Genomic DNA, 25452 nt, shown 5'->3' on the forward strand with positions numbered 1-25452 from the left:
TGTGATTGGTCATCTTGGGACTGTTCATTGCAATGAGCGCATTTCGCCAATGATATGGCACTTTATTTTCTTTTTTTCGTATTCGTCCTCTCCATACTCGCTAATTCAAGGTGATTTGAGGAGGCTTTCCCCGAAATAGTCAAACGGTATTCCGGCAGAATGCAGTAATAATCCCATACTCGATCAGTTCGGTGGAACACAAAGCCGGGGCCATATGCATCCCTGCCCTATAGTTCGCCAGCCTCATCATATAAGCTCCCTCGGCGAATCAGATACCCCTGTAAGCGATCCGGTCACCAAACCAAAAAAAGCAAAAAGATCAGCATGTCAAACATAGCCCCTCTCCTTGTTTGATTTTTAGTTTTGCAGAATATATTACGGAGTACTCACCGGGCAACACAAGCTTGACGCTTGGTATTTTCGGAAGTCACGATCGTCCATAATAATATGGTGTACGGTGATCTCCGTGCATTCCGCATAATCCTTTCAAACATGGGGTGCATCGCTCATGCAGGATGATCCACACTCATGCCTTAGCTAGAAAGTCTCCCTGACAGGATTTTCCGCTCGATCGGACCCTAGTCATACGGAGATACCCCGAGAAGATCCGGGTCTTGGAGATCTAGAATGACCTCTGTAGGCAACCGACCCCCGCATCTGGCCATGTAAACAGCCATTGCGTACGTACTTCTGTACGAAAAATCTGTGCATAGATTTCGCCTGCGTTCCCCGCATCTTGTATCGTGTTGACCGTCCACCCCCAATGAGCTTAGTGACGTGAGGTTTGCTTCTTCAAATCCGATCATACACAATACTCAAGTGTGCGAAGGCGAGGTTCCACGTGACGGATTCCAAAAAAGGAAACACAGTATTGCATTGGGCACCTTCCATTCAATTCATTTTTTCTCTTCTTTTTTTTTTGTTGTACACCTTTTTTGAATCTCCGTTCAGCTTCAGTCTTTTTCCCCCTCCAATCCGAGAGCTCTGATACTCTTGATCTTGACGTCTTGACAATGTTCTCAGCCTCCAGGCTCTTCCGCCGACGGGGCGCGGATCGTGACCCCGCCGAGTCCCATGCCTCTTACGAAGTGCCTTTGTACACAAATGCAGCTTACTATCCGAATTGGAGAATCTATCGAAAGGAACCTCCCTCATCTTTACGCTTGGGATTTATCTCTCACGTGTTCTACGCATTTGCCTGGTAAACACAGCCAATCACCGCCATTCAAAGGCTCGAGTTCTTGTAGATGGCTGACGCGCTAATCTCGAATTGGTTTCTCCCAGGGTGAAAGATGATGGTACTGTGTATGTACGTTTAAGTTGAAGCATGTCCTCCAATATGGGAATATTTATTGACGCTTCGTGATAGTTGAGTGATGAGTGGGCTGATACCCAGATGCCCGTTGATGGGGCAGAAGGTTGTCTTAGAGCCTTTGTTCAATTGAAGCAACAGTACTCTAAGATGAGGGTCATTCTATCTGTTGGTGGTGGTGGAAAAGGCAGTGAGAACTTTGCCGCTGTAGCAAGCAGCCGCTCTGGGGTGGACACTTTCGTTCGCACCGCGCGGGAACTGGTGGATCAATTTGGAATTGATGGGATTGACAGTAAGCCCGTGTTATATTTTTTTTTTGAATTCTAACGACACAAGCCCGAAGCATATGACTTACTTTATCTGCTATGCAGTCGACTGGGAACATCCCTCTGATTCCAAGCAAGGAAAAGATTATGTTCGTCTCCTCGCACGCTTGCGGGAAGTACTACCCGCTCCGCGATACGTCCTTACTACCGCCCTCCCTGCTGGCCAGTGGGCATTGCGCAACATTGACCTTGCTGCGGCACAAAAGTATCTTGACATGATCAACCTCATGACCTACGATTTCGCTGGACCATGGGAACCCGAGACGGGCCATCAAGCGCAGCTTTATGGCTCAGGTGTATCTGGTGATTCAGCGGTTTCGTACGTCGTAGGCCAAGGAGTGTCCCCTAGAAAGATCATTTTGGGTGTCCCGGTTTACGGACGATCCTTCCTGGGGAGCGATGGCCCTGGTCAGCGGTATACTGGAAACGGTGGTGAGGATGGTGTGTTTGACTATCGCGATCTGCCCCGACCGGGGACACAGGAGTACTATGACCCGAACATTGGTGCATCATTCTGTACTGGAGCTGATGGCGGATTTGTCACATACGATACCCCAGAAACAGTAAAACAGAAAGCTGAATTTGTGACTTCGTCAAAATTAGGTGGCCTGTTCTACTGGCATGTCTGCTCTGATGCCCGAGGACCGCGCAGTTTGGTTGAGACGGGATATAACACACTGCATGAGATGTGAGGGTTTTCAGCTGTTTGCAAAAGCGACATTAAATTTAAAATTAGTTTCTCTTACGGCTCGCTGGATATCCTCAGAAAGGATTGTAAAGTCTAGAATTGTATCAAGAATTGGCTTGCCGACACCAGACCCTGACCAGGTTATTTAATAGAAACGGTAGAACATGGACATCTTGTTGCAAGGCCAATAAGGCATGAACAGGCTGTCGGCGCTTTTACGGAGGGAAGGTATGAGACTAAAAGACTTCCACGAGACAACCGACGGCCGAGGTCCATCTCCCCCCGCATCTTCAACAGCTTTCATCAATTTCAATCTGAGCGTTCGGTTTGTTATTTCCCCATCGCATTCACTTGTAATAATTGCACTATGTCATCCTTACAGCCTGCGACAGCAGATATCGGCTACATCACCGATCCGGGCCCGTTGGAGAATACCTACACGTCGGATCCCAGCCTTCAACGAACACTGGCATGTGAGGCTTTCACTCATATATAGTTGTACTGATTCCTAAACATTATCCAGGGTACCTACCATCTGCCACATTAGAATCTGTGCAACCACATCTCACCCAACTCGGTGCCGAGGCTATCTCCGAGCAGGTTCGTGAATGGAGCGCCGATGCTGAACGGAATGTCCCATATGTGAAGAGCCACAATGTTTGGGGTAAGCGATATGATTATGATCGATTGGTGACCACTGAAGGTTGGAAGCAATTGGGAAAATGGGGTGCTCGGAATAGGTATCCTCTACAAATCGGCTTCGTGATGACATGCATGATCTAACTTTACCCGATTAGGATCGTTTCGGCGGGCTATGACCAGCGCCTGGGAGTTGATCGGAGAACAGTTCAGTACGCGCTGTGAGTATTTTGTTATCGATCTTCCTAAGCTATCACTCATGCCATAATTCCAGAACTTATTTGTACTCTCCTTCTTCGGGACTCTACTCCTGTCCGATTAGCATGACCGACGGTGCTGCTTTTATTCTCTCATCAAGAATAAAAAAACTGCCATCCACGCATCCTTTCCATGCTGCGTTCCAGGGGCTGATCTCCGAAAAGGATGATCATTGGACCTCGGGCCAGTGGATGACTGAGAGAGCTGGTGGTAGTGACGTCCAAAACACCGAAACGTGGGCTACATACTCGCCGCTAGCTACCTCTGGCTCCGACCCGCTGGGTGAGGGAGACTACCTTATCAGCGGATTCAAGTTCTTCTCCTCGGCAACAGATGCAAACGTTGCGCTTTTGCTCGCGAAAACACCATCCGGAAAGCTAAGCACGTTCCTCGCGCCATTGCGACGGACCGTTGTGGGCGCCGACGGCGTCTCTAAAGTTGTCTCTAATGGTGTTAGGATCCACCGGTTGAAGAACAAACTTGGTACCAAAGAATTGCCGACAGCCGAATTGGAACTGAAGGACATGCGTGCGCATCTCCTCGGGGAACTAGACCAGGGTATCCTCACAATCGCGCCTCTTCTCAATGTGACTCGACTTCATACCTTCATTGGATCACTTGCTGGCTGGCGTCGAGCTATCAGCATCACGAAGAGCTTTGCTAAAGCCAGAACTACAGTTGGCGAGCCGCTCTGGCTGATCCCAATGCATTTGCGACTCCTTGCGGACTTGGAAGTAAAGCATCGGGGTGGAATGAATCTTGCATGGTTCACAGTTGCTTTGTTTGGGATGGTTGAGGATCAAACACCGGCATCCGATAAGCTCGGACATCTACCTAAACCTGGCAAGGAAGCCGAGGTGGTTTTCCGTACCTTGACTGCCACTGCCAAGGCAGTCATCAGTAAGATGGCCACCACGGGAATTCAAGAATGTCAGGAATCTATGGGTGGAGTTGGGTATATGGATGAGGCTGACGAGCCCGAGTTCAACATCTCTCGGATTATGCGTAATAACGCAGTCAATTCTATCTGGGAGGGTACGACCAATGTGCTTGCCAGCGAGTTCGTCCGCTTCCTTATCAAGAAGGACAATCTGAAGATATTTGGAGCATGGCTTGACCGTACCCTGAATTTGGTTCAGAGTGCAGATCTGCGGAATGCCCTGACATCTGCGTGGTTGGCTTTGCGTGCTCGTTTCACCACCCAGGACCCCGCTTCGACTGTTGCTGATGGGCGTCGCTTTATGTTTACCCTGGCTTGGATTTTATCCGGTGCTCTTCTGGCACTTGATGCTGAACGTGATAGCGACCCTGTGACGACAGAGATCGCTCGTCGCTGGATCCTGAGTGCTGAAGGTGGTGTGGGTGACCAAGTTTTCCATGACATTGTTACAGTTAGGGGCACTGCTAGCGCTACCTCTGGAGGCGAGGAACATCTGCAATGGGACTGCCGCATTGCATGGGGAGTCGACCTGCCTGCAATCCGCGCATCTGGTCACCGGTCCTTGCAGAAGGCGAGCTCGAGGCTCTGAGAAATCCAAGCGTGAATATTGCTGTCATATATAGCATGCCATATTAGCCGATATTTGAGATGGTCAGGTACATTCCTCGTTGTACATAGTCAAGTCGCCTGTACAGTTTAAGTCTTTTCCAGTCTTTCCTCTGTCGTCTATGTAGTTATAAATCTGAGAAGGGCGAGGAAATATATAAAAGGACATGCATCTTGGACATCAACGGGCGTTTGTACGACAGCTCGGAAATATCACTGATGGGGTCTTCTTGCATTACGTGAACACCTTTGCTTATTATACGACTTGCTACCATCGCCTTGTACCTATACTCGGTCTGTTATCGTCACGCATTTTCTATTCGGTTTCTCACTCAATGTCGGGCTCGGCTGGAGAAGACGCGCTCAGTGGAAAGTAGGAATGGATTTTACATAAAGAGAAAAAAATCACCGAATATATGACTATGCAATTCAAAGATCGATCTTGCAATATCATCGACAAGGATGGCAAGGACGGCAAAACCATCCACTCATTCAATGCACCAGATGATAGTCCGATTGTTGAGGAGACACGAAATGTTTCAGTTGGTAACCTTTGTTACATTATGTTGGCAAATGTAAAGTTCGACAAAGGACATAACGCCGGCTGAATTAAAGTGAGCAGATTATTCATCTCTTCATCATTATCCAGTTCATTTTCTGGCCCCAATCTACCTTCTTCTAACTCGCCTCCCTGCTCTAATATGACTGACTCGCCACGTTGGAGAAGATCCGAAACCAACGTTATAACTCATCCTGATGGTGAGGATTGTGTCTTGGGATGTTATTGGCAAGGACAAAGACAGTTTGTAGCTAGAAGACCTTGTGCCTGCTCCTTTTCCTACAAATTGTTGTTATCTATTCCTGTTTTAATAAGATCGGGAAGCTTTAGTGTCTAAAATGCCTTTTTGCCGGCACCCTGTCAAGATAGGTACATTTTGTTTCGGGTCCTCAAAGACAAGAATGGCTTCGTAGCAGGCCTTTGCAGTCAAGGGGCCGACGTCATTCATCCTATCAGGGGGATTGCAGTCACCCCAATACCAGAATGAGAGGAAGTATCTGCTGTCACTCTATTTTGCTCCGCCATATTAAAAAAAACAAGGGAACTATAAAAACGAAATGTTGCTGGTTAAGCGTTTTATACTGCCTCGGCTAAACCCCACTCTTGACCTTCTCCCTACCATCACTCGGATCTACGCTGTCGGGCATAACGCCATGTCTTCGGCATGCATAATCTGTCATAAAAGAAAGGTGTCGCATTGGTTATTGACATGTTCTCGAGTAATTGCTAATGATTATAAAGGTGAGGTGTGACTTTGCCACCCAAGACCCTTGCACCAACTGCAAAAAGTCAGATGTGGAGTGCAGGTAAGCAAACCCGAAGAAAAGTCGAATAATCGATAATTAACTCCCTTCAGACCATATACAAGGAAGCGCAAGAGGTTTACCAACAGCCTATCGCCAGGGCGCAATGTGTCAAACTCTGCTCCCTTGAGTCAGACACCGAGGGGCTCACAGGTTCCTCCCGAGTCACCGGAGGCGCAGGTGGATTCACAGCGGAATTCTTTGAGTGTGTCTCATGCGGTAATTCCAGTTGAAACCAATTCAGCCGTGGTTGCCAGTAATGGCAATCCGTTCATTAAAGAAGAGAGCTATCGCGGCCGCAGTGAATATCTCGGCGGCAGCGTTCCGTTTGATGAAAATATGGTCAAACCCGGTCGCGAAACTACGTACACCAACCCCAAAGCATCAGCGACCGACTTGCAAATGCTGCGCGACCAGGGTGCCTTTGAATTACCTCCTGTATCGGTTCAAAAAGAACTGATGGCCAGTTTCAACATGCACTGTGCACCCTGGACACCGGTTGTGGACCCGAAATGGCTGGAAGAGAATGCGCCACGATCGATGCTGCTCCTCCAGGCCGTCTTCCTCGCTGGAAGCAGAGTTTCCAAAGCTCATTTGGACTATGGGTCTAGCGAAGTGTTTTACCGACGAGCAAAGCTACTTTTCTTTTTTGGTGGTTGTGACGACCCCTTGATTTCTATTGTGGCCGCCTGCCTGCTGCATTGGTATAATCCAGTTGGACCCGAGGATGTCTCCACCGACACCAGTGGTTTTTGGATTCGAACAGCTGGAGCAATGGCCTTTCAGATTGGGCTACACAAGGAACCCGCGCCCAATGCCCGAGATCGCGGCCTCCGGAGAAGGCTGTGGTGGTCTCTCGTGGTACGTATCTCATTAGAATTCCAACCTACAAGGCATTCATGGGCTAACATACTTAGGTGCGAGACAATATAATTTCTGTTGGCGTCGGCCGACCACGGACTATCAATCTACGCGACAGCGATGTGCTTCCGCCATCAATCAAAGATTTCCCCGTGAACAACTTCAAATCTCAATTATTCCTAGCCTACTGCACGATATGCCGGCTTCTGGGAGACACAGTCGAGTCCCACTTACGACAGGAAATCTCTCGCCAAAGGCAAGTCGATCTCGAGAACGCTGTCTACCGATGGGCAAAACAAGTCGTTCCAAGATTACGATCATCTGTTGCAGACCAAGACGATGCGGCTATCTGTAATTTCGAAGTTCAACAGCTACTGGTCAAGTATTTCGTGGTGCTCACTATTCTCCATCGCTCACCTACGCCAGGTAGCGTACCACCCCCAGCATCGCTGGTCGCATCTTCGTTCATTGCGGGGATTTACGAGGAATTCTTGCTGCGCGATGAGCTTCGATACCTAGGCCCTGTCTTTGCATTCTATCCACTATGCGCTGGACTGTCCCTTCTTTCTAGCTGTCGCTATTCCCACCTGCAGGGTACCGCCGAACATGAATTAACAGTCATGAAACTCTCCCTTCAAAAGCTATCCGAAAGGTGGCTCTCAGCGGTCGGACCCTTGCGCGCACTGAACAAATTGACCGACAAAGTCCGGGAGCTCGGTCTTTTCGGCGATTCGTCGCCTACTCTCGACCCGGACGCAGCCTCTTTCTTTGAGGGGTTCGACACAAGACTCTGCAAACAATGGCAGATCATTGGACACTCCTCGGAGCCTACAAGTGGAAACACGGGCATCTCGCCTACCTGCACTATGGCAGACATCCAAACCCCTAATGATGCCCTTCGTTCCCTTGATGCTCCGCCAGGACAACCGGTGGATGCTTACGACTTTGCCTCTCTTGATGTTAGTTTAGATCCATTCAGCAATAATTGGGAAGGCGCTGGATTTGACTGGAGTGGCTCCTGGCTACTGAACATATGACATTAACAGAGCTTGAGAATCGGTGTCACAAAAAAGGTCGTTGGTCCCGGTCCATGTCTAATTGATATGCTCATGGTTTCCGTGCCGTGCGTCCGCCCTACACGCTGGGCTATTGTGCATTCCACCACGGAATCTGAGGCCACTGGGCGACACAGAGTGAGCCCCCGTGTGAACACCCCCTGCGCGGACCTCTCGCCGGCCTCGCTGATCCACTTCCATTTTTTTCTGCTGGGCCTCTACCCTTGTTACCCGCGTACGGAGATCCGCGTACTCGGCCTTTGTCGCAGCTTGAGACCTGAGCTCAGCAAGCTCAAGGCGACTTTCCGAGGCCGCTTACCGCTGGGACTGGCGTTTGAACCACCAGTCTCAGGCCTTGATCCCATCGACTATGAGTTGCCGTACCAGTATCACAATGCCAATTATCTTGGTTGAAAATTCTATGTTGGCAATAACCTCCTTGGGTGACTGGGCTATTGTTACACATTTGTAGTTAGCTAGTGTCTCCTCATATGCCGGCATATAAGGGAGGGTAAGGGGAAGGGGCCACATTTGGTGAACTATACGTACAGGTTTGAATGGACTATCCATAGTTAGCCATGTCCTCTAGGCTGAAGCAAATTTTCCATCTGGGCCCGGGCGTGGAATTGGCAGGACAGCAGCCCCATTGATGATAATCTATAATTCATTCGATTAGTTACTACTCCTGTGCCTTTCCACAATAATGCGGGGGTGAATGGTGCCATAGAAAGCTTCTGTCACGGCCCTGGCAGTCAAAGACCAAGTCTCGAAGCACAATGCCCATCGCTTTTCGTCGCTGGGACATTCGGATGAGCGAAAGGGTGACGGCGTGTTCAGATCGTCATCAGGCAGCGCAGCTGCCTCCTTGGGCAAGCTGTTGTTCAGACGTACGTTCTTGGAAGCTCGTCCAGATCTCACCCACGATGGTGTTGATGAATATGAGTTCGTTCCAGTCCATGATGTTCTCTCTTTCAGGGTATTCCGTCTGCGCGTGCAGTTAATCATCTAGGTGATAGAAAATTCATAGTTGTCCAGAGGTAGGGGTCCAGAGATAGGCTATCCAGAGGCAGGCGTTAGGTGGTGGTGATGTTTTCAGTGAAACAAGAGGAAGAAAGGAAGAAAGTGTAGGAGATCAGGACGCTAGATGTGCAGAATTATTTAGTAATCGGCCTTAGGATACTTCCAAAAGATTCCAGCTTTAGAAGGTTCGTATATATGACATCTAGCAATGCCGCCTATATACTAGTCCGATTCCCCTTTTGTGGTCCCAACCCGGACTATTCACCAATAAACTCTTCCAAAGGGGATATTCCCCATTTTCTTTTCCCGGGGTACGAGGCAAACAAAACCCGTGAGTTAATTATAATGGGTCAATATCACTGGTAGAAAAACGTCCACCCTAGATTTGACTGACGGTGATGGGTAGAAAAAGGTCGAGAATTTGGTTTAGCTAAGGCATGGGAGTCTGCAAAATGCCCAGCTAGTAGCATTTCACCTTTCTTTTCGAATAGTTCCCTTGTTTTCGAATATAGCAGAGCACGATAAAATGACAATAGAAACTTCCTCTTGTTCTGGCATCTTGGTAGTGGTATGAATATATAGCCCATTACGCTGTACCCTGTGACAATATTTTGGAAACTCGATCCTCAGAGCTTAAACCTGCTACCTAATTGCTCTTTTATGTATAAATTCTTATTTCTTATTTTTCTTTCCAAATCACTGTCTGTTGTATCGGCTACGATCTTGTCGTCTATAGCCTACTCCTATTGACCTTTTGTACCTCGAGCTCACAATACTGCCTGAAGTGATCCAGACACCCGGGATTTGCAACGGTACTGCTGATAGTCTTGGGAAGCTGGCCAGACGAAATGACCTGCTTCACCAATGTCTCAATCTTTTTACCGTTCACCGTCATAGGGAACTCTTTGACCCCAATCACGAAGCGAGGAACATGCTTACTGCTCAAGCCTTTGCGAATTGCATCCTTGAGCTCCACAGCAAGTTGGGCTGTAAACGGCTTTCCAGACTGCATGACAACGAACAAAAACACAACTTCATCAGAGTCATGCGATCGTCGACGCCCGACACAGAGAGTGGCTGAGATGTCCGAGTTGAAAGGAGCCGATTCGGTGATCGAGTATATGTCCGACGACCCGAAGCGAATTCCCTGTGGATTCAGGACACCATCACTGTCGGTTTCCAGTCAGCACACAGTTCCTTCAAGTTCCACCAGCAGGGAAATTCAACTTACCTCCTTCCGTGAATCTGCCAACCTTTCGTTTTTGGATTATAACTCGCCCAGTCGTGCTGAGCCCAGCAATTTTCAAATTTCTCGAAATATGCGCTCTTGTATTTCGATCCGTCTTCATCGCCCCAGAAGAACACTGGCATTGATGGGAATGGTTTGCGACAGACAAACTCGCCATTCTTTCCAGTCGTCTTAATGGAATCTCCTGTGGCAGGATCGGCAATGTCCACATCATGTCCAAGCATAGGAAGCTGGATCTCTCCAGGATACAGTGGACCTGCAGGGTCAGTCCCAATCCAAGAAGTCGCCAAGTCCGTTGCCCCTGTTACACTGGTGAGATGAACACTCGAAGGGAATGCGCGGTAAAACCAGTGGTATTGGTCTTCGCCCAGATGAGAGCCACCCGTCTGCACCATTCTGAGGGACGAGAGATCGAACTCGTTCTTTGGGATGCAGCCGGTCATCTCGAGCTCCTGCAGATAGCGAGGAGAGCAGCCCCAGTATGAGACTTTGTGGTACTCCGTGATTTTTGCCAGTCCCTTGGCACTGGGCCACAATGGAGATCCGTCATATAGAATCAGAGTCGGGCCTACGGAGAAGTGACCAACCATGATATTCCACAGGACCCATGAGGTACTGCTGTACTGGAAAACAACATCGTCCGATGTCAAAGAGTTGTGCAGTATGGATGTCTTCTTGTGCTGCAGAATAACACTATGGCTGTGCACCAGGCACTTTGGTTGTCCGGTGGTGCCGCTAGTGTATAGGATGTAGAGTGGATGAGAGAAAGACACCCTCTTGAACTCAAGCATGTCCTCATCCCTCGACATTGCCAAGAATTGATCGAGCCCCGGGAATACCGGCTCATGGGCGCCGGTGATAGGGATTAAAAACACCTGTGGCTTTGAGCGTAATGCCTTTACGATGCTCTGAATCTTAACAACGTTCGATCGCATTTTCCCCTTGTAGGTAGACTCGCCATCTGCAAAGAGAATTCGTGGAGCGACTTGTTGCAACCGTGACACACAGCCCTGGTATGTCCAATCAGTCTTTGATATCAACAACGATTTCCATTCCTTCACAACGTACCTCTTCACCCAAATCCGGTGCGATACTGGTCCAAATCGCGCCGATACTAGCAGTGGCCAGGAACATACCTATCGACCAGACGCTGTTTGAGATGATAGCAGCAACTCGATCTCCTTCCTTAACACCGAGCTGGAGCAAAGCACTCCTTGCCTTTCGGACATTCTCCCTCAACAATCCCCATGTCCATACCTCCCCACTTAAATCCTGGCCCTCTCGAACTCCAACAAGAGCTGTCTTGTTCAAGTCCCAGCCAGACACAACATTTTCCGCGTAGTTGACAGTTGCTCCGCTGAAGAATTTGGGAATCTTGTCCATTGGCGTGGTAGGATCAAATGCGGATGTTACTGTCGGAGGCAATGGCGGGATGATTCCCGTATAGCCATGGAGATCCGTCCAGAATTCTTGCATATTTTCAACAGACCATTGGTGCAGATCATGGGAGGAGCGAAGCTGCTGATTGAATTTCTTGTTGATGTGCTCACGATAGATATTCATGGGTATTTGGTCTTGGGGGACGGTAGGCTCCCAGATGGGACGAGCCCTGAGGGTGTCGCTCTTCGTTGGGTTTATCATTTCCTTTTTGTGTCAATCGTTGGCTTTGAAAGTATAGGATCGGAATTAATTGAGTCTAAAATGGTTTGTAGCGACGGATAGAATACACGCAGTCGCTTTCAATCACATTAATAGTCCTTCGGTAGTCGGCACCCGGCCTTTGGATCCCGGCATAGACAATCTCATTCGGGTATTTATTCACACACAAGATGCTGTAGTTTCTTTCGGTAATTTTCGGTGGAGGTCGGTGATACATGCTGCCAAACCCCTGAACTTAACTATAACATCAAGCGGAGGCTTTGCTATGATCCTTGAAGCTCCCTTGCCACCCTGAGCCTTTGCCGAACTTCGCTGCACCTGCAATGGCTTCCTGCGAAATCATCTTTCTCCCAGCATTAACCTCCTGGGATATCGGATCCTGGAATGGTGATGCCTCATACCTGTAGTAGCATGGCTGGCGATCTGTGTTGAGACACATCTCAGAGAACATGATGAGTTGTCTTGCTATCTCAGTAGCTTCCTCTAATGATTATCCTTTAGGAACCACCCGGCTGGCCAGTCCCATAGTCAGCGCTTCCTGGGTGGTCATATGCTGACTGGTTGATATCATATTCAAGGCACAACCAAGCTCGACAATGGCTTCCAGCCGAACAGTTCCTTCAATCAGAGACACACACCAACGCCAACAAAGATCACTAAGACTGTGTCTCCTTCAAACACACGCATATCCGCAAATCAGCCCAGCTCTAGACCTTCTGCGGCGATATATCTAGAGATGGACCATCAGACTAGTTTGGGGTTTACAAATATAGATCCCCTACCTAACAATATAGGAAAGACAATATAGGAAAGTAAAATGCAGGCAATTAGTGACTTCAAAAAATAAGATGTGAAGAGCAAGAGGTTCCTCTCTTCCATTAAAGGAGCTTACATTAACAAATTAATTTTTAGATATCTAAAACCAATTATAACTGGTGGTGGCAGTCATGTAAAAGCCCTTTGTGGCAATACAAGCCAGGCATACATCTCTAGAAACATGCCGTATTGTGTGAATATAGACGGAGTCCACGACAATATCCCTAGTTAGTCTTCTTTTCGGTCTCGCTCAAGTCCTCGGATGTGAACTTGACACGCTTGCCGTAAACCAATGGAGTACGAGAAAGCAAGGAGCCAACGGCGTATCCGATGTACGCCCCAACGAGAATCGTAATTGGGAATGCTTGCCAAGGTCGGTCCCTTCATGTCGAGTTAGCCATGTATTTGGCATTTGAAGTACAGTATGAACGTATAACTCACCAGTCAAGAGGAATAGGAATAGCGCCTAACCACGCCCCCAAGCCTGTGCCGAGCGCACTGCCCCAGACCGCATCGGCGGGACGGGCAATGCCCCAAACCTCGTTCCACACGGTGCGATCCACCCCGTGGGCGTATATCAGGGCCGTCGCGGATAGAACGGCCATGTGAGCCGCACACAGGACGGTCTCGGAATTGTGCGTTGTGAGCGGGGCGCCGAAGAGGACCAGAAGGATTGTCAGGACCGGGGTGGCCAAGGCGAAGGTCAGAGAGAGCGAGAGGAGGGCCGGCTAGACAGTCGTGTCAGTATCAATGAGCCGCGGTTTCCACCCAAGAAAAATATCTCGTACCAGTGACCGGGACCAAATGCATGCCCAACTGTTGGCGTGCTGCTTCCGCTTTCCATGTTTTCCATGGCGCACGGCACCAGCAGATCCAGATGGCCGAGGACTTGACTTGCCATCAGCCGGGGCGGACGCGCTCGTCTCCGTTGACGGTGTCGATCCGGCGGGCGGAAGACAAACAATCACGTAGAAAATTTGTAGAAGGGTGAGCCATGGTAAGGTGGAAAGAAGCTCCTTAGTAGGATCAGCCACCAATGCTTCGAAACGAGTAGCGCCCAATGCCAAAAGGAGTGCTGGGTGCGCAATTGAATAGATCCGGGCTATCAGCGAGGGGAGGATGTTGACGGGAGGGGCGGATGGCTTCTCGACGGGGGCCTGGGGTGTCAAAGAGGAAGCCCCTGGCGCGGAAGAGGTATCTGGGGCCATTGCAGAAATCAACTGGCTGTTTTCTGTGAAAAACAAACCTTGAGCAGCCCCCGGCTGATTTGGATGGAAATGGGGGTCTTCAATGGGGATGACAGCTCGGCGATGATTGGCTGTGGCCTTAATGCCGTGTCACCCGATATCTCAGGCATAAAGTAATTGCTGCCTTGAATTTCGGGCTACAAGATCATTTTCGACTTCACAAATGCATTTGTGCTGGTTGCTCGCGTTCTCAATGGTCCATAAAATTGTGTCGGCTCTTACTGCAATACTTTGACTAGTTTCGAAGGATTACTTCTTTTTCTTGTCGTTTTTATAATTTTTCAATATATTTTTCTGACATGATGTGAAATATTATTATTTCTTTATCGTTGTGAAAATAGATGTTTACAGCTGGCTCGCTATGTTATTATTAGTTATCTAAACCGATGCTAGGTAATATCAATGGATGTCCTGTATCTAGCTGCCTATATAGGTTAGCCTACCGTAGAGTCGGGGTATATACAGAAGCATTCTCCCCTTTAACCCCCCTCCAGCTCCTATGACCTCCCATCTTGTTTATGCCACCACATCGCAGAACCCGGGCATCTATCGCTTGCGAGCGTTGCAAGCGTCGCAAAACAAAGGCAAGGACTTGACGATACGTTCAAGCGATGATTGCTGATGGAAAGATAGTGCAATGGCGAGCTCCCCGTATGTTCGGCCTGTGAGCGGTCAGGATCCAGTATGTTTTGAAATAATCTCCCAAGATGAGCAACAGTGTCGAGATTCTAAGTAGCGCAGATTGTACATGGCCAACATTACCTCGGTTTGATGCTCTCCACACCACAGAGCACTCGCAACTGGCACAACATGCTAGCAGACTAGAAAGACAAGTCGCCGAGCTACAAGATCGCCTCCAGTCCCAACAGAGGAATGAAAACTGCACTCATGAAGTCGCCCCGCATTCTATCTCACCAGTCGACTACCATGGTGAGCTATCGACGGATGTTGTGCTTTTGAGTATGAACGCTGCTGCAGAGCCGTCATTTGTCGGTGCAACATCGGGCTTCTCGCTTTCTAGGCTTGTGGAGGGAATTTTGTCACAATCTATGTTAGGCGAAAGAGTTAGAGGTAGTGTCACCACTTTGTCTGATCAGACACCATTGCCAGAGCATTCGGCGGCCACAGATCAAGAGGATGTTTTGGTTGATACGTTCTTCCAACGAGTGCATCCTCGATATCCACTTCTTGATGAGGTTTCCCTTCAGAATTTATTTCGTGAAAGAACCCGGGACGAAGATCACAATGCCCACAATCTCTTCTTACTGTATATGGTTTACGCTATTGCTGCGAGGACCATTCAACTACACCCCGAGATGCGTCGATGCACAAGCCCAGAGGTATGTCACATCAGGAGCTCAAGAAGATGTATTCAGTTCTGAAACGCGCCTAGACATACTTTACACGTGCCCTTCGCCATATCGACTCTGCTCTAGCGAGCCAGAGCTTACAACGGGTCCAAGCCCTCCTATTAATTGCCGTCTATCTTCTACGCACTCCGAGTAATGTGTCAAACCTTGGAAGCTGGCACATTATTGGGCTTGCCATAAGACACGCGGTCGAGATGGGCCTCCATCGCAATCTTCGTGATTCTCGAGCGAGACAACTGAATGCAGAAGAACTCAATCTGCGCAACCGTGTCTTCTGGAGTGCGTATATTTTGGATCGAGCGGTCTCACTGACCCTTGGCAGACCATTCGCCCTAGCAGAACATGAGATTGACGTTCCGGTAATTTAAATTGGATTTCGAATATGTTGCTGCTGAATACTTATCAAGAAACAGGTGCATGACTCGAGAAAATACCAATCATTCACCCATATGTGCCATTTACGACGGCTGGAAAGCCGCATACACCGTGAAATATTTGGTGCCGACGTGCATGAGGCTTCTGACGAAAAGCTTGACTGTTTTCGGTATGAGCTGGATGCCTGGCGACTTGCTGTCCCGGTTCCGATAGATGCCTCTTTTAATCCCTCTGGCTACTCGATGTACGATACAAGGGAATTCTTCGATATTCAATATAGCAAAGCACTACGTATGCTCCTTCAACGACGTATCACTACGGCAAAGAAAGAACCAGAAGGAGACGCTTCGAAGACAGCAGAGTATCTCACACTGAGTGCTCGGGCAGCTGGAGACATCTGCCAACATTACAAAGTGCTCCATCAGCGAAGCCCTTTGGGCTGGAATCTCCTGGCGCTACATTCCATCTTCACGGCCGGTCTAACTCTCCTATACTCCACTTGGACAAGGAAGGATAGGCCCGACCTCGTCGCGTTGGAAGATATTCGAGCCTGTTCGAGTGTCCTGTTTGCCATCTCAGAGCAATGGCCGTCGACAAAACGGTTTAGGGATATTTTTGAAACCCTGACACGGGAGATGATGGATATTTTGAAGCGCAGCCAAGCTCAGCATTGGAACGGATTATTTCCAGTCGATCCGAACCCGTTCGGGGGTGAGGGCTTTTGGTCGATATTTGATGATTTAGTGGAAGACGATTACATCCGCGATCAGTTTAGGCTTGAGGAAATGATGGGTTAAATAGTTTCAAATCAGATATATTCTTTCATCGCAACTCGAAATCTTGAAATATTCCCTCGCAGGGGCAGCCTTTACAAACTCGTACCGTGCGTTTAGACAGATTATAAACGACACAGCAAACAGTCGACGTGGGCCCAGAATACGGCCCGGAGCTCTCCTGTTTGGAACTTTGTTCAACAGCATGCTCGCATAGACTATGCGGATAGCCTGCATGGTCCTGGAATGCCGTCACAATATCCTGTTCGATCAAATTTTCCTTCTGTGCCTGTTTGCGCAGCCCTGCTTCGAGTCGCTCACCGCGATACCACGAGCTCCCTCCGAGGTATGTATCGGCAATCTGCGTTTGTGCTAGGAAGGGGCCAGTCTGGAAGTGGTTACTGTGCAGGAGATACGGCTTTTCCGAAGTCGATGAAATGACAGATCTGAAAATCGTCCGCGGTGTCACTTCCAGACACATGCCAATATCATCGGCAGACGAGACCATGATATTACACGAGACGTGACGTGGGGTTCGGGCAATGCACTTCAGTCCGACTGAGTAGTTAGACTGCTCAAGGAATAGCCTTCTCAATGCCCCAGACGGGGGGATAGGGACTGATAAATCAGGAGCTTGATCAATGTCGCTCTGTAGAGAGTTCGCTGTGAGACCCAGCCCGGCCCCGTTGCACCCTGACCGGCCCAGCTGACCTGCCTCGGTGACAAGGAACATCGACGGGATGTTTTCGGAGGGATCTGGATGAATCTCGAGGTAAATAATGGCGTCGTCGGTGACCAATCGGTGTGACATATCCCAGTTCTGCGCGGTGAAGACTACCCGGTCCCTTGTCGCGGGGGCGAGAATGATTGCGGAGGTGCATTCTTCTGCAACTTCGACCTGCACTTTTTCGTCGACGGGCTTTTCTTCGGTTGCAGGTTTCTTCTCGCTGCTAGGCTCAGTAGCCTCGGTGGCCTTGGAATCTTCGACGGCGACTTCGACGGTAGTCGCCTCCTGGGAGATTTCAGGAATAGCTTCCACGATGGATTCTTCTGCGGCGGGAGTTTCAGGAACGGCCTCGAACTTTACATGCGAGAGGTCATATCGTGCATTCAGCATGACGATGTCTTCGACTGTAACACCAGCGCCAGCAGCAACACCACGCATCTCTTCCCATCCTGATGGCCAGTAACGCTGCAGTCCAGGAATATAGCAGTTATTAATGACTCTCGAAATCGAAGAACTGGAAATCAGCATCCTCCAGCAAATATTTGAGATCCGAGTGGCCTACCATGGTCCCAGTTTGCCTGGCTGTTTATAGTACGTGACATTGCGTTGGATCTTCTCCTTGGTTTGCTCGCCGTAGGAGAATCCGCGGTCGTAAGGTAATCCGTGGACCACCACATGCTGGTAAAACTGATGCACAGACATATTCCGAACTGAAGTATTTTTTGCAGATCTACCAGGGAGTCAATTGGCTATCAAAGAGTCTTATCCGGAAGATTGGCGTTCTTTATGAACTATTTACTTCGGCAGCTTTCCGATGACTGCAAATGGAAAGGGTCAGGTTATCTCGGAGATATCGGTTGTTGCCGAGACATCGGTATGAGCCGATATATCGGGATTCCCGACGCTTAACTCTCGGCTATGATCCTGTGATATGTTTACTATCATGAATATCATTACCCCAGGTCAGCTAAAGGAGCGACATTGATAAGAGAATCAAAAACAGTGCGGGGAATACCGCTAGCTCCAAGTGGCTGCAAGGGGATTCGTGAAGTACTTATTCTCCCTCGCCCGCCAGAACCATGTCATTTTGTCAAGCAGATAGACTCTTTCGTGTGTCCTCCAGAACCCCAAAACATTGCAAAAATGGGAGAACACGGTATACAGGAGACTGCCGTCCCTCATGGGGAGAAGACTATGCATGACAAGGGATGCGATGATGCCGCAGAGATGTTCAACGGCGACCTGATGGTGGAGTACAGCGCAAGAGAAGAGGCTATCGTCCGCTGGAAGCTTGATCTATCGCTCGTCCCTATGGTAAGAATTATTGTCCGAGCCCCTGTTGTCAATACACATACTTAATACTAACTGTCTAGATGATGATAAGTTATTTACTCTCCTTTGTCGATAAAGGAATCCTATCGACAGCCGCAGTTTATGGGCTCCGAGATGACCTGGTAAGAACATATCCGTGCAGAGGCTTATGGTTGTTCCCAAGTTAACAGTCCCAGCGCCTTGTTGGTCAACAATACAGCTGGTCCAATTCTATATTCTACTTCGGGTATGTTGCCTAACCGTGTTTAGTTCTGTTCCGGGTCTAATGCAACACAGCTTCTTAGTCTGGCAGTACCCCAACTCTATATTCATGCAACGACTACCCATTGGCCGCTGGATAGGAAGCATGGTATTCCTCTGGGGTGTATGTGTCGCGGCCACGGCAGGTGTCACCAATTTCGCTACGCTGGCCGTCGCGCGGTTCTTCCTAGGCGTATTTGAAGCATCAAACAACCCCGTTTTTACCTTGCTAGTCAGCCAATACTATACTAGACAGGAACATGCACTGCGGGCGTGCCTGTGGTGGGCTGGTGGTCCGATTGCAGCATTCATCGGTGACGGCGTGTCGAATGGAATCGGCCATTTCCATGGCGCATTGAGCAGATGGCAATATCTATACCTGATCTTTGGTCCAATTACAATGGCCTGGGGAATATTTCTCTTTTTTGCCATGCCCTCTTCCCCCATGACGGCATGGTTTTTGACCCCAAGGGAAAGACAGATCGCAGTTGTCAGAGTGAGTTCCATCTTCACACTAAACAGGATCGTGGCTGATATCCTCCAGGTCTTGCAAAACCATACCGGGTTGAAGAACCGGCAGTACAAGAAATACCAGGTCATAGAATGCTTCCGCGACCCCCAGGTGTTGATGCTGTTTGCCATTGTGTTCCTTCAATGTATTCCCGGCGGCGGATTGACTGCTGTAAGGGAACAATCTAACGTTGGTGCATGATTTTGATAACTGACATTCCTTTTAGTTTAACAAAATCATTCTCACAGGACTTGGCTACACCAGTGTCGAATCTACGGTAGTTGCCATGCCCGAGCATGCAATCCAGCTCGTCTCGGTAGTACTAGCGTATGTTGCTTCCGGCTTTATCTTCATGTGGTTCTATTTCTAACAAATCAGTGGCGGCGTCTGTTCCTATATTGGCAAAGGACGATGCATCGCGATGATTTTGAGTAATATTTGCGTGCTGGTTGGGAGTGTGCTACTCTACAGTGAGTGACTACCATCCCCATTGTCCCTTCAAATATTAATCGTTGCAGCTCTTCCCGCCGAAAGGAAACTCTCCCGACTGGGCGCCGTCTACTCGCTCCTCACATGTACTGTCTCATACATCATGTGCATGTCAATGATCGCATCCAACGTAGCTGGATTCACCAAGAAGATGACAGCAAGTGTAAGTTCACCTACATTTCCTATCTCACAAGCAGCGATATTTACTGATGTTATTTAGGTCATGATCTTTGTTGGTTACTGTATCGGTCAAATTATCACGCCGCAGTTCTTTATCACATCCGAAGCACCGACATATCCAACAGGATTCCGGGCATATTTCGTCACCGCGTCAATGATGATTGTCATTGAAGCCGCTTTGATGTAAGTGTCCTTTCCAAATCTTAAGGGTGCCAGGTTCTGATTCTTGTAGGATGTATCTCATAAATGAGAATCGACGTCGTGATAAACGCAGCGAAGCAACGATTATCGCAGATGAGGGTAACCAACATCACATCTTGGAGACTGATCTGATGGATTTGACAGATCGGGAGCAGCCGAACTTCCGATACAGTTGGTGATGAGGTGCAAAGTGATATAATATGTGTCTAGGTAGGGCGCTAGTACAGGGTGTCATATGTCATGTGTCGGGGCAGACGTGCAGTCCTTACATAACGGAGGATGAGAACCTTGGAAGTCACAGATCTTCAATTTATATTTCACATTCAGTAAACATTCATGCTATATATCCCACTCTGATAATCCAAATCTTCAATTTTAGTATGGGCGAGAGGTGGCTTATAACCACAGGATAGCAACTAGCGAGATGTGGTCAATCACCATATGTAGGTACGCACCATATATTTCCTTCCTGTTTTCCATTAAAAGAAGGCAATTTGAAACAGCTCATGGTCCCAAAACGTCTTGGAAAGCCATCCCTTTGTTCACCCAGATATATTATGCACATTAATGCAGGTGACCTGAGTGCCCTAGATGGACTGGGTTATCTTTGGCATCACAGCAAGTAGTTAGACCGGGCTCCAGTATTGAATGATAAATAAAATCATCATTATCGGTGCAAGGGAGTATAATTGGCCATTCCATGTTTGTGATATTGCTGCTTAGTCGTAATAATAGCCAGGGCACCTGATGGTGCTTCGCTGACTCGTCGTTGAACTCGGAACTCCACAACATCCCCTGGTCTCTAGGCGACAACATCTCCATGACGACTAAAGAGGCACAAGGAAATTTTTTTCTTTCTAGGTGAGTTTCGAGCTGATAAAAACCATTTGTACGATGTTAATTGACGAATTCTCCAGGATTTTCACGGTGCGACACTCGGGCCGGCGACACACCCTACATCTATGCAGAAGAGACTCGAAAGAAACCTTGAAAAGCAACGTCACTTTTCTTGTAAAGGGGTTTATAACAATAACATCAGCCCGATATCGAAAGCTGAGCCTAAGAATAGGACGAAATCGGGAAAAGAAAAACACGAAAAAAAGATCAAGACAGACCGGCTGCAATTGCAGAGACAGACGTACATTCATTCCACATGGCAACGTGATCAACTGAAATCTGGAAACGGGCTAATAATATGAAAAGCTTCGGACCATTGCGAGACGAGGGGAGGGTGAGAGAGCAACGGGGTAAAGAATACATGGGGGTCATTCAAAGGGGATTGGGAAAACATCACGACATCCACTCGACAGCAAAGGGATGAGAGCGAAATAGGGTCATGAATACGAGGGCAAAGCCCATTCGTCAGGAACAAAAAGAAAAGATGGGAAAAACAACCTCATTCAACGCCTCAGGTGACGCCAATGCTCCGTGAATAAGCCATTCCTTCTCAAATGGTCAAACAAATCCTGCACAACTGGATAAAAGGTACAGGTGCAATCGACGGAAGAGCAATCGTGATAATAATAGAAACGGGAGAATGGAAACACTTCATGAAAACATTTTGAAGGAGATCAAGCAGCCGAGGTGGACGGTCCTGCGATCTCTTTCGGGATTTCATGGGACACTGTTGGCTCTGGTGCCAGCACGGGCTCGGTAGCGGGAAGTTGAGCCGAGGGGCTCTCTTCAACGACGGCCGTGGCCGTAGACGCCTCGGGGATATGCGGTTCTTCGGGGATGGATGCAGGAAGGCCAGCGCCAGGCAAGGGAGATGCGGGCGAACGCATATGCTCTTCCTTGGGCTGTTCACGTGGGACTTCCACCGAGGCAGGGTTGCCATTTGTCGACTGTGTGGCAATAGGAGAAAGGGGCTGGGTGGTGAGGGAAGGGTCGTCCTCCGACCGGGTGGGGCTCTTTGTGCGCTCACGCTCATCTTTGACAACCTGAGCGACCTTGGCCTTGAATTTTCCAAACAAACTCTTCTTCTCATGCTCGGATCCCGTGGAAGAAGTGCCTTGAACGCCAGCATCCAAACTCAGTGGGTGGCTGGAGAGGTCCGTGCTTTGATAGTGACCGCTGCCGATTGAACTAGTGCTTTGTTCGGCTCGTGGATTCGTCGCCAACAGGGGCGGAGACGCGAAACCTAGTCCAAGTTGCTCGCTAGTGCGCTTGGACGACCGATGGAACCGCCAACTACGACGATTTTCATGACGAGAGGCGTCATCAGGCTGATCCATGTCAGACTGATCGGTGAACGATGAACGTGAGTTCATGGAGGGTGTGCGCGACTTGTTAGGTCGCAGCGAGTGGTCAGTGTGAGGTTGCGAAGTACTCTCTGTGAGAGCCGGGTTCGAGTCAAAAGTATTCTCTCGGTTGCCGAGTGTCGCAGTATTTGGCGGTCTCGGAGTGGTGTCACCAAGAGCAGCTTCCACGGACCGGTTGTCGTGTCTAGGTTCAAGATCCGCACTGGGATCTACACTCGAGGCATGGAGTGAGGTGGCCGAGCTTTGTGCGCTCATGCTTGCACTACCGGGAATGCGCTTCTTCTTCAAGCGATTAGGTTGCCGTGGTTCTCTCAGTTCACTCTCAGCTGGCGGTGACTTGGTGAAGAAATTTGAAAGTTTGCGTTCACGGCTCGGGGTGACAACCTGTGGGGGTGAAGCGACGGGAGGTGAGGGAATCGAAGCGTCGATATTCTCATGCGGCCTGGCAGTTTCGTGAAGACTAAGACGTTCTGCAGTTGCCGGAGGCAACGGACCATGGGTTGACGTGTGCACATAGGCGCCGCCTGGAGTCAATGAGCTAGTTGACTGACTAGGGGTCCGCTGCTCAGGACGCTGCTCAGGACGCTGCTCGGGGACTAGCCGAGGAGCTGGATGAGAGACCGACTCAGGGATCGGCTGAGGCTGCTCAGGGACTGGCCGAGGAGCCGGATGAGAGACCGACTCAGGGACCGGCTGGGGCTGCTCAGGGACTGGTCGTGGAGCCGGATGAGAGACCGACTCAGGGATCGGCTGGGGCTGCTCAGGGACTGGCCGAGGAGCCGGATGAGAGACCGACTCAGGGATTGGCTGAGGCTGCTCAGGCTGCTCAGGCTCTTCACGCACTGATGGCGTTCGACTAGTCGACTGGGAACTCTGATGGGACACAGCAAGGCCGGAAGGGTTGTTCGAGCCAGTGTCGTTGGCTCGTGAATAACGGGCAGAAGTCAAGACGGGGCCCATCTTTGAGGGCAAAGTATTGCTTCGATGGACACCACCGCCACCACCACCGGGGGTGATCGAGGTGGGAGTAACAGGGCTCTGGGCGGTGTTAGAGTGCCGGGAGTTGCGCGACGAAACGGAGACATTTCGTCGGATACTGTCCAACTTGCGATGGCTTTCGGTGTTCGCACTGGCGTTGGATACCGATCGTCGGACGGTCGGGTGAGATGCAGGTCGTGGAATGCCTCCCTCGACCTCTTTCATGGTCTGCACATCGGCAGCCGTGCCACTCATTCCGAACAGGAAGTGATCCTGATTCTCAATCAAGAAGATCAACACATCCTGACTCAACTTATATTCCTCTGGCGACATATCGTGCTGGGGGTGGGACAGCATGCCGGGTTGGAAGATCGCGGACAGATTAGCCGACGGCATGCGATTCTGATCGGATTTTGAGGCGAAAACCGCAAGAAGATCAAGGATATAGAGGAGGAGTTGCTTGTTCAGCGGGGGCAGCTCGATGATGAGGTTCTGGTATGTCTCGACGGCCTTCGCGTGGTCGAACTTCTCGGCATCGGTCGTCTCCTTATCTTCTAGGACCTGTCGCTGGTAGATACGTAGGGGTTCACGGAAGCGCTCATAAAACTCCAACGGTACGATAGGTTCGGGCAGCTGGTTCAGGTATCGGCGAAGTACGTTTGCTGCATCGTGGACAGTGTATCCGGACCAGTCGAGTCCTTTTCCATATCGCTCGGGGGAATCGAAGACCTCCTGGAGGTCCTTAATACGCTTGGCTGATCCATTAAGACGAAAGATGCCCTCAACATCCGTTGCTATTCGAAAACAGGTCAGCGATAACTCATCGAGTATAAAAAGGCAAACGCTAACCTTTTTCTTTTAGGAAAACTCCACACTTTGCAACAACAATGGGCACATATCCATAAATGGAGCTCTGGCCGTGATCGTTGGTCAAGGAGATTGCCACATTGGCATACTTGATGCTGACATTGAGCGGAATACCGAAGATGCCGCGAGGCGGTTCTACTGCGACAAACGAGTCAGCAAACCAGTTCGAGACGATGAAGAACCCAATAAATCAATTTGAAAAGTGAGCAAAGTTCTCAACTCCGACATGGTGAACTGCAGCAACTATCCTCTGTGCGACAAGAGTATACACGCGAGGCTCAGGGGAGGGGGCAGTCGCGAACCGCCGCGAGCCGGGGCGCCCGAGGAAACATTGACGCGGTCGCCGGCGTTCAAATATCACATTCAACAGAAATGGCTTACCTTTCAATTCATCTTTTCTGGTGCTCCGTTTAAACTGCTTCCACCATGACGCTAAATCTCTCTTTGATGGCGGGGAGTTGGCGCCGACCGAATCGGGTGAGGTGGGGAGAGGATGGACGGGGTCAGCACCCGGGTGCGACTTGCCGACCGTCACCATGGCGAGTCCGGAAGGCGACTCGAGATGGAATCGAGGATACTGGGAATCGGAGAAGCACAGGAAGTGGGTGTGTCGAGGGATTTCGGGAAAGTTGAAGCGGCCCTGCGTCACCGCCCTCGTGTGGGAAGTCCTGGGGCTGGGCCCAAAAATAGCACAGGCACGTTTTCGAGGGGAAGCAGAGCAGATATGGGATTCGACAAGAGAATGTGAGAACAAAGATGAGAAGAAAAGGAAGGGAAGTCTGATGGAAGGGATAAAGGGCAAGGTTTCGAAAGGGTCAATGAGTCGGGGGCACGAGCCAAGGGCCAAACACATAGATGTAGGGAAATTCAATTTTTGTATGAAACTATGAATAGACAGTCTAGAGACCCAAGGTTCCCGGAATAAGTTAGAATATGGGTCAGGGTCGCCTGTCATATTAAGGACTACAGTTAGGGATCTTTCATTATTCAATTATTCTATATTGTAAAATATAATATAGTATAATATAGTTCCCCTAGAATTTGTGGAATTTCTAGAATTTCTAGAATTCAACAATATGAAGAGCATCCGGGCCCCAGAAGTAAAGTCTG

At 49.3% G+C, this 25452-nt stretch overlaps 12 protein-coding genes across 12 annotated transcripts; 6 read left to right on the forward strand and 6 right to left on the reverse strand.

Moving 5' to 3' along the window:
* Nucleotides 1-1013: 1013 nt before the first annotated feature.
* On the forward strand, nucleotides 1014-2330 carry N7517_008364 (glycoside hydrolase family 18 protein; the record flags this gene model as incomplete). Its single annotated transcript, XM_056726094.1, has 4 exons — nucleotides 1014-1096; nucleotides 1285-1309; nucleotides 1370-1604; nucleotides 1684-2330. 4 exons carry the CDS (start codon nucleotides 1014-1016, stop codon nucleotides 2328-2330), a joined length of 990 nt encoding a protein of 329 aa, XP_056576945.1.
* A 363-nt stretch (nucleotides 2331-2693) lies between these two features.
* Nucleotides 2694-4752, forward strand: N7517_008365 (putative acyl-CoA dehydrogenase; the record flags this gene model as incomplete). The annotated part of the gene is made up of 4 exons (XM_056726095.1): nucleotides 2694-2799; nucleotides 2850-3066; nucleotides 3124-3186; nucleotides 3240-4752. 4 exons carry the CDS (start codon nucleotides 2694-2696, stop codon nucleotides 4750-4752), a joined length of 1899 nt encoding a protein of 632 aa, XP_056576946.1.
* A 439-nt stretch (nucleotides 4753-5191) lies between these two features.
* N7517_008366 (uncharacterized protein) lies at nucleotides 5192-5377 on the forward strand (the record flags this gene model as incomplete). The annotated part of the gene is made up of 1 exon (XM_056726096.1): nucleotides 5192-5377. The coding sequence occupies one exon, from the start codon at nucleotides 5192-5194 to the stop codon at nucleotides 5375-5377; it is 186 nt and encodes a 61-aa protein (XP_056576947.1).
* Nucleotides 5378-6121: 744 nt separating this feature from the next.
* On the forward strand, nucleotides 6122-8461 carry N7517_008367 (fungal specific transcription factor domain-containing protein; the record flags this gene model as incomplete). The annotated part of the gene is made up of 4 exons (XM_056726097.1): nucleotides 6122-6134; nucleotides 6232-6992; nucleotides 7049-7951; nucleotides 8039-8461. The coding sequence occupies 4 exons, from the start codon at nucleotides 6122-6124 to the stop codon at nucleotides 8459-8461; spliced, it is 2100 nt and encodes a 699-aa protein (XP_056576948.1).
* Nucleotides 8462-8719: 258 nt separating this feature from the next.
* Nucleotides 8720-9052, reverse strand: N7517_008368 (uncharacterized protein; the record flags this gene model as incomplete). Its single annotated transcript, XM_056726098.1, has 1 exon — nucleotides 8720-9052. The coding sequence occupies one exon, from the start codon at nucleotides 9050-9052 to the stop codon at nucleotides 8720-8722; it is 333 nt and encodes a 110-aa protein (XP_056576949.1).
* Nucleotides 9053-9797: 745 nt separating this feature from the next.
* N7517_008369 (uncharacterized protein) lies at nucleotides 9798-11957 on the reverse strand (the record flags this gene model as incomplete). Its single annotated transcript, XM_056726099.1, has 3 exons — nucleotides 9798-10236; nucleotides 10299-11326; nucleotides 11385-11957. The coding sequence occupies 3 exons, from the start codon at nucleotides 11955-11957 to the stop codon at nucleotides 9798-9800; spliced, it is 2040 nt and encodes a 679-aa protein (XP_056576950.1).
* Nucleotides 11958-12222: 265 nt separating this feature from the next.
* On the reverse strand, nucleotides 12223-12426 carry N7517_008370 (uncharacterized protein; the record flags this gene model as incomplete). Its single annotated transcript, XM_056726100.1, has 1 exon — nucleotides 12223-12426. The coding sequence occupies one exon, from the start codon at nucleotides 12424-12426 to the stop codon at nucleotides 12223-12225; it is 204 nt and encodes a 67-aa protein (XP_056576951.1).
* A 589-nt stretch (nucleotides 12427-13015) lies between these two features.
* On the reverse strand, nucleotides 13016-13999 carry N7517_008371 (PIG-F family protein; the record flags this gene model as incomplete). Its single annotated transcript, XM_056726101.1, has 3 exons — nucleotides 13016-13172; nucleotides 13233-13519; nucleotides 13580-13999. 3 exons carry the CDS (start codon nucleotides 13997-13999, stop codon nucleotides 13016-13018), a joined length of 864 nt encoding a protein of 287 aa, XP_056576952.1.
* Nucleotides 14000-14745: 746 nt separating this feature from the next.
* Nucleotides 14746-16580, forward strand: N7517_008372 (fungal specific transcription factor domain-containing protein; the record flags this gene model as incomplete). The annotated part of the gene is made up of 3 exons (XM_056726102.1): nucleotides 14746-15378; nucleotides 15432-15767; nucleotides 15822-16580. The coding sequence occupies 3 exons, from the start codon at nucleotides 14746-14748 to the stop codon at nucleotides 16578-16580; spliced, it is 1728 nt and encodes a 575-aa protein (XP_056576953.1).
* Nucleotides 16581-16605: 25 nt separating this feature from the next.
* Nucleotides 16606-17985, reverse strand: N7517_008373 (Peptidase C45 acyl-coenzyme A:6-aminopenicillanic acid acyl-transferase; the record flags this gene model as incomplete). The annotated part of the gene is made up of 2 exons (XM_056726103.1): nucleotides 16606-17797; nucleotides 17846-17985. The coding sequence occupies 2 exons, from the start codon at nucleotides 17983-17985 to the stop codon at nucleotides 16606-16608; spliced, it is 1332 nt and encodes a 443-aa protein (XP_056576954.1).
* Nucleotides 17986-18426: 441 nt separating this feature from the next.
* On the forward strand, nucleotides 18427-20415 carry N7517_008374 (Major facilitator superfamily domain general substrate transporter; the record flags this gene model as incomplete). The annotated part of the gene is made up of 10 exons (XM_056726104.1): nucleotides 18427-18597; nucleotides 18657-18737; nucleotides 18792-18841; nucleotides 18892-19351; nucleotides 19400-19537; nucleotides 19593-19693; nucleotides 19745-19836; nucleotides 19885-20018; nucleotides 20076-20218; nucleotides 20268-20415. The coding sequence occupies 10 exons, from the start codon at nucleotides 18427-18429 to the stop codon at nucleotides 20413-20415; spliced, it is 1518 nt and encodes a 505-aa protein (XP_056576955.1).
* A 1392-nt stretch (nucleotides 20416-21807) lies between these two features.
* N7517_008375 (uncharacterized protein) lies at nucleotides 21808-24880 on the reverse strand (the record flags this gene model as incomplete). The annotated part of the gene is made up of 3 exons (XM_056726105.1): nucleotides 21808-24269; nucleotides 24325-24480; nucleotides 24724-24880. The coding sequence occupies 3 exons, from the start codon at nucleotides 24878-24880 to the stop codon at nucleotides 21808-21810; spliced, it is 2775 nt and encodes a 924-aa protein (XP_056576956.1).
* Between the last annotated feature and the right edge of the window lie 572 nt (nucleotides 24881-25452).

Source organism: Penicillium concentricum (assembly GCF_028827145.1).
Source record: "Penicillium concentricum strain IBT 3081 chromosome Unknown utg000003l_segment0_segment0, whole genome shotgun sequence".
Taxonomy (NCBI): Eukaryota; Fungi; Ascomycota; class Eurotiomycetes; order Eurotiales; family Aspergillaceae; genus Penicillium; species Penicillium concentricum.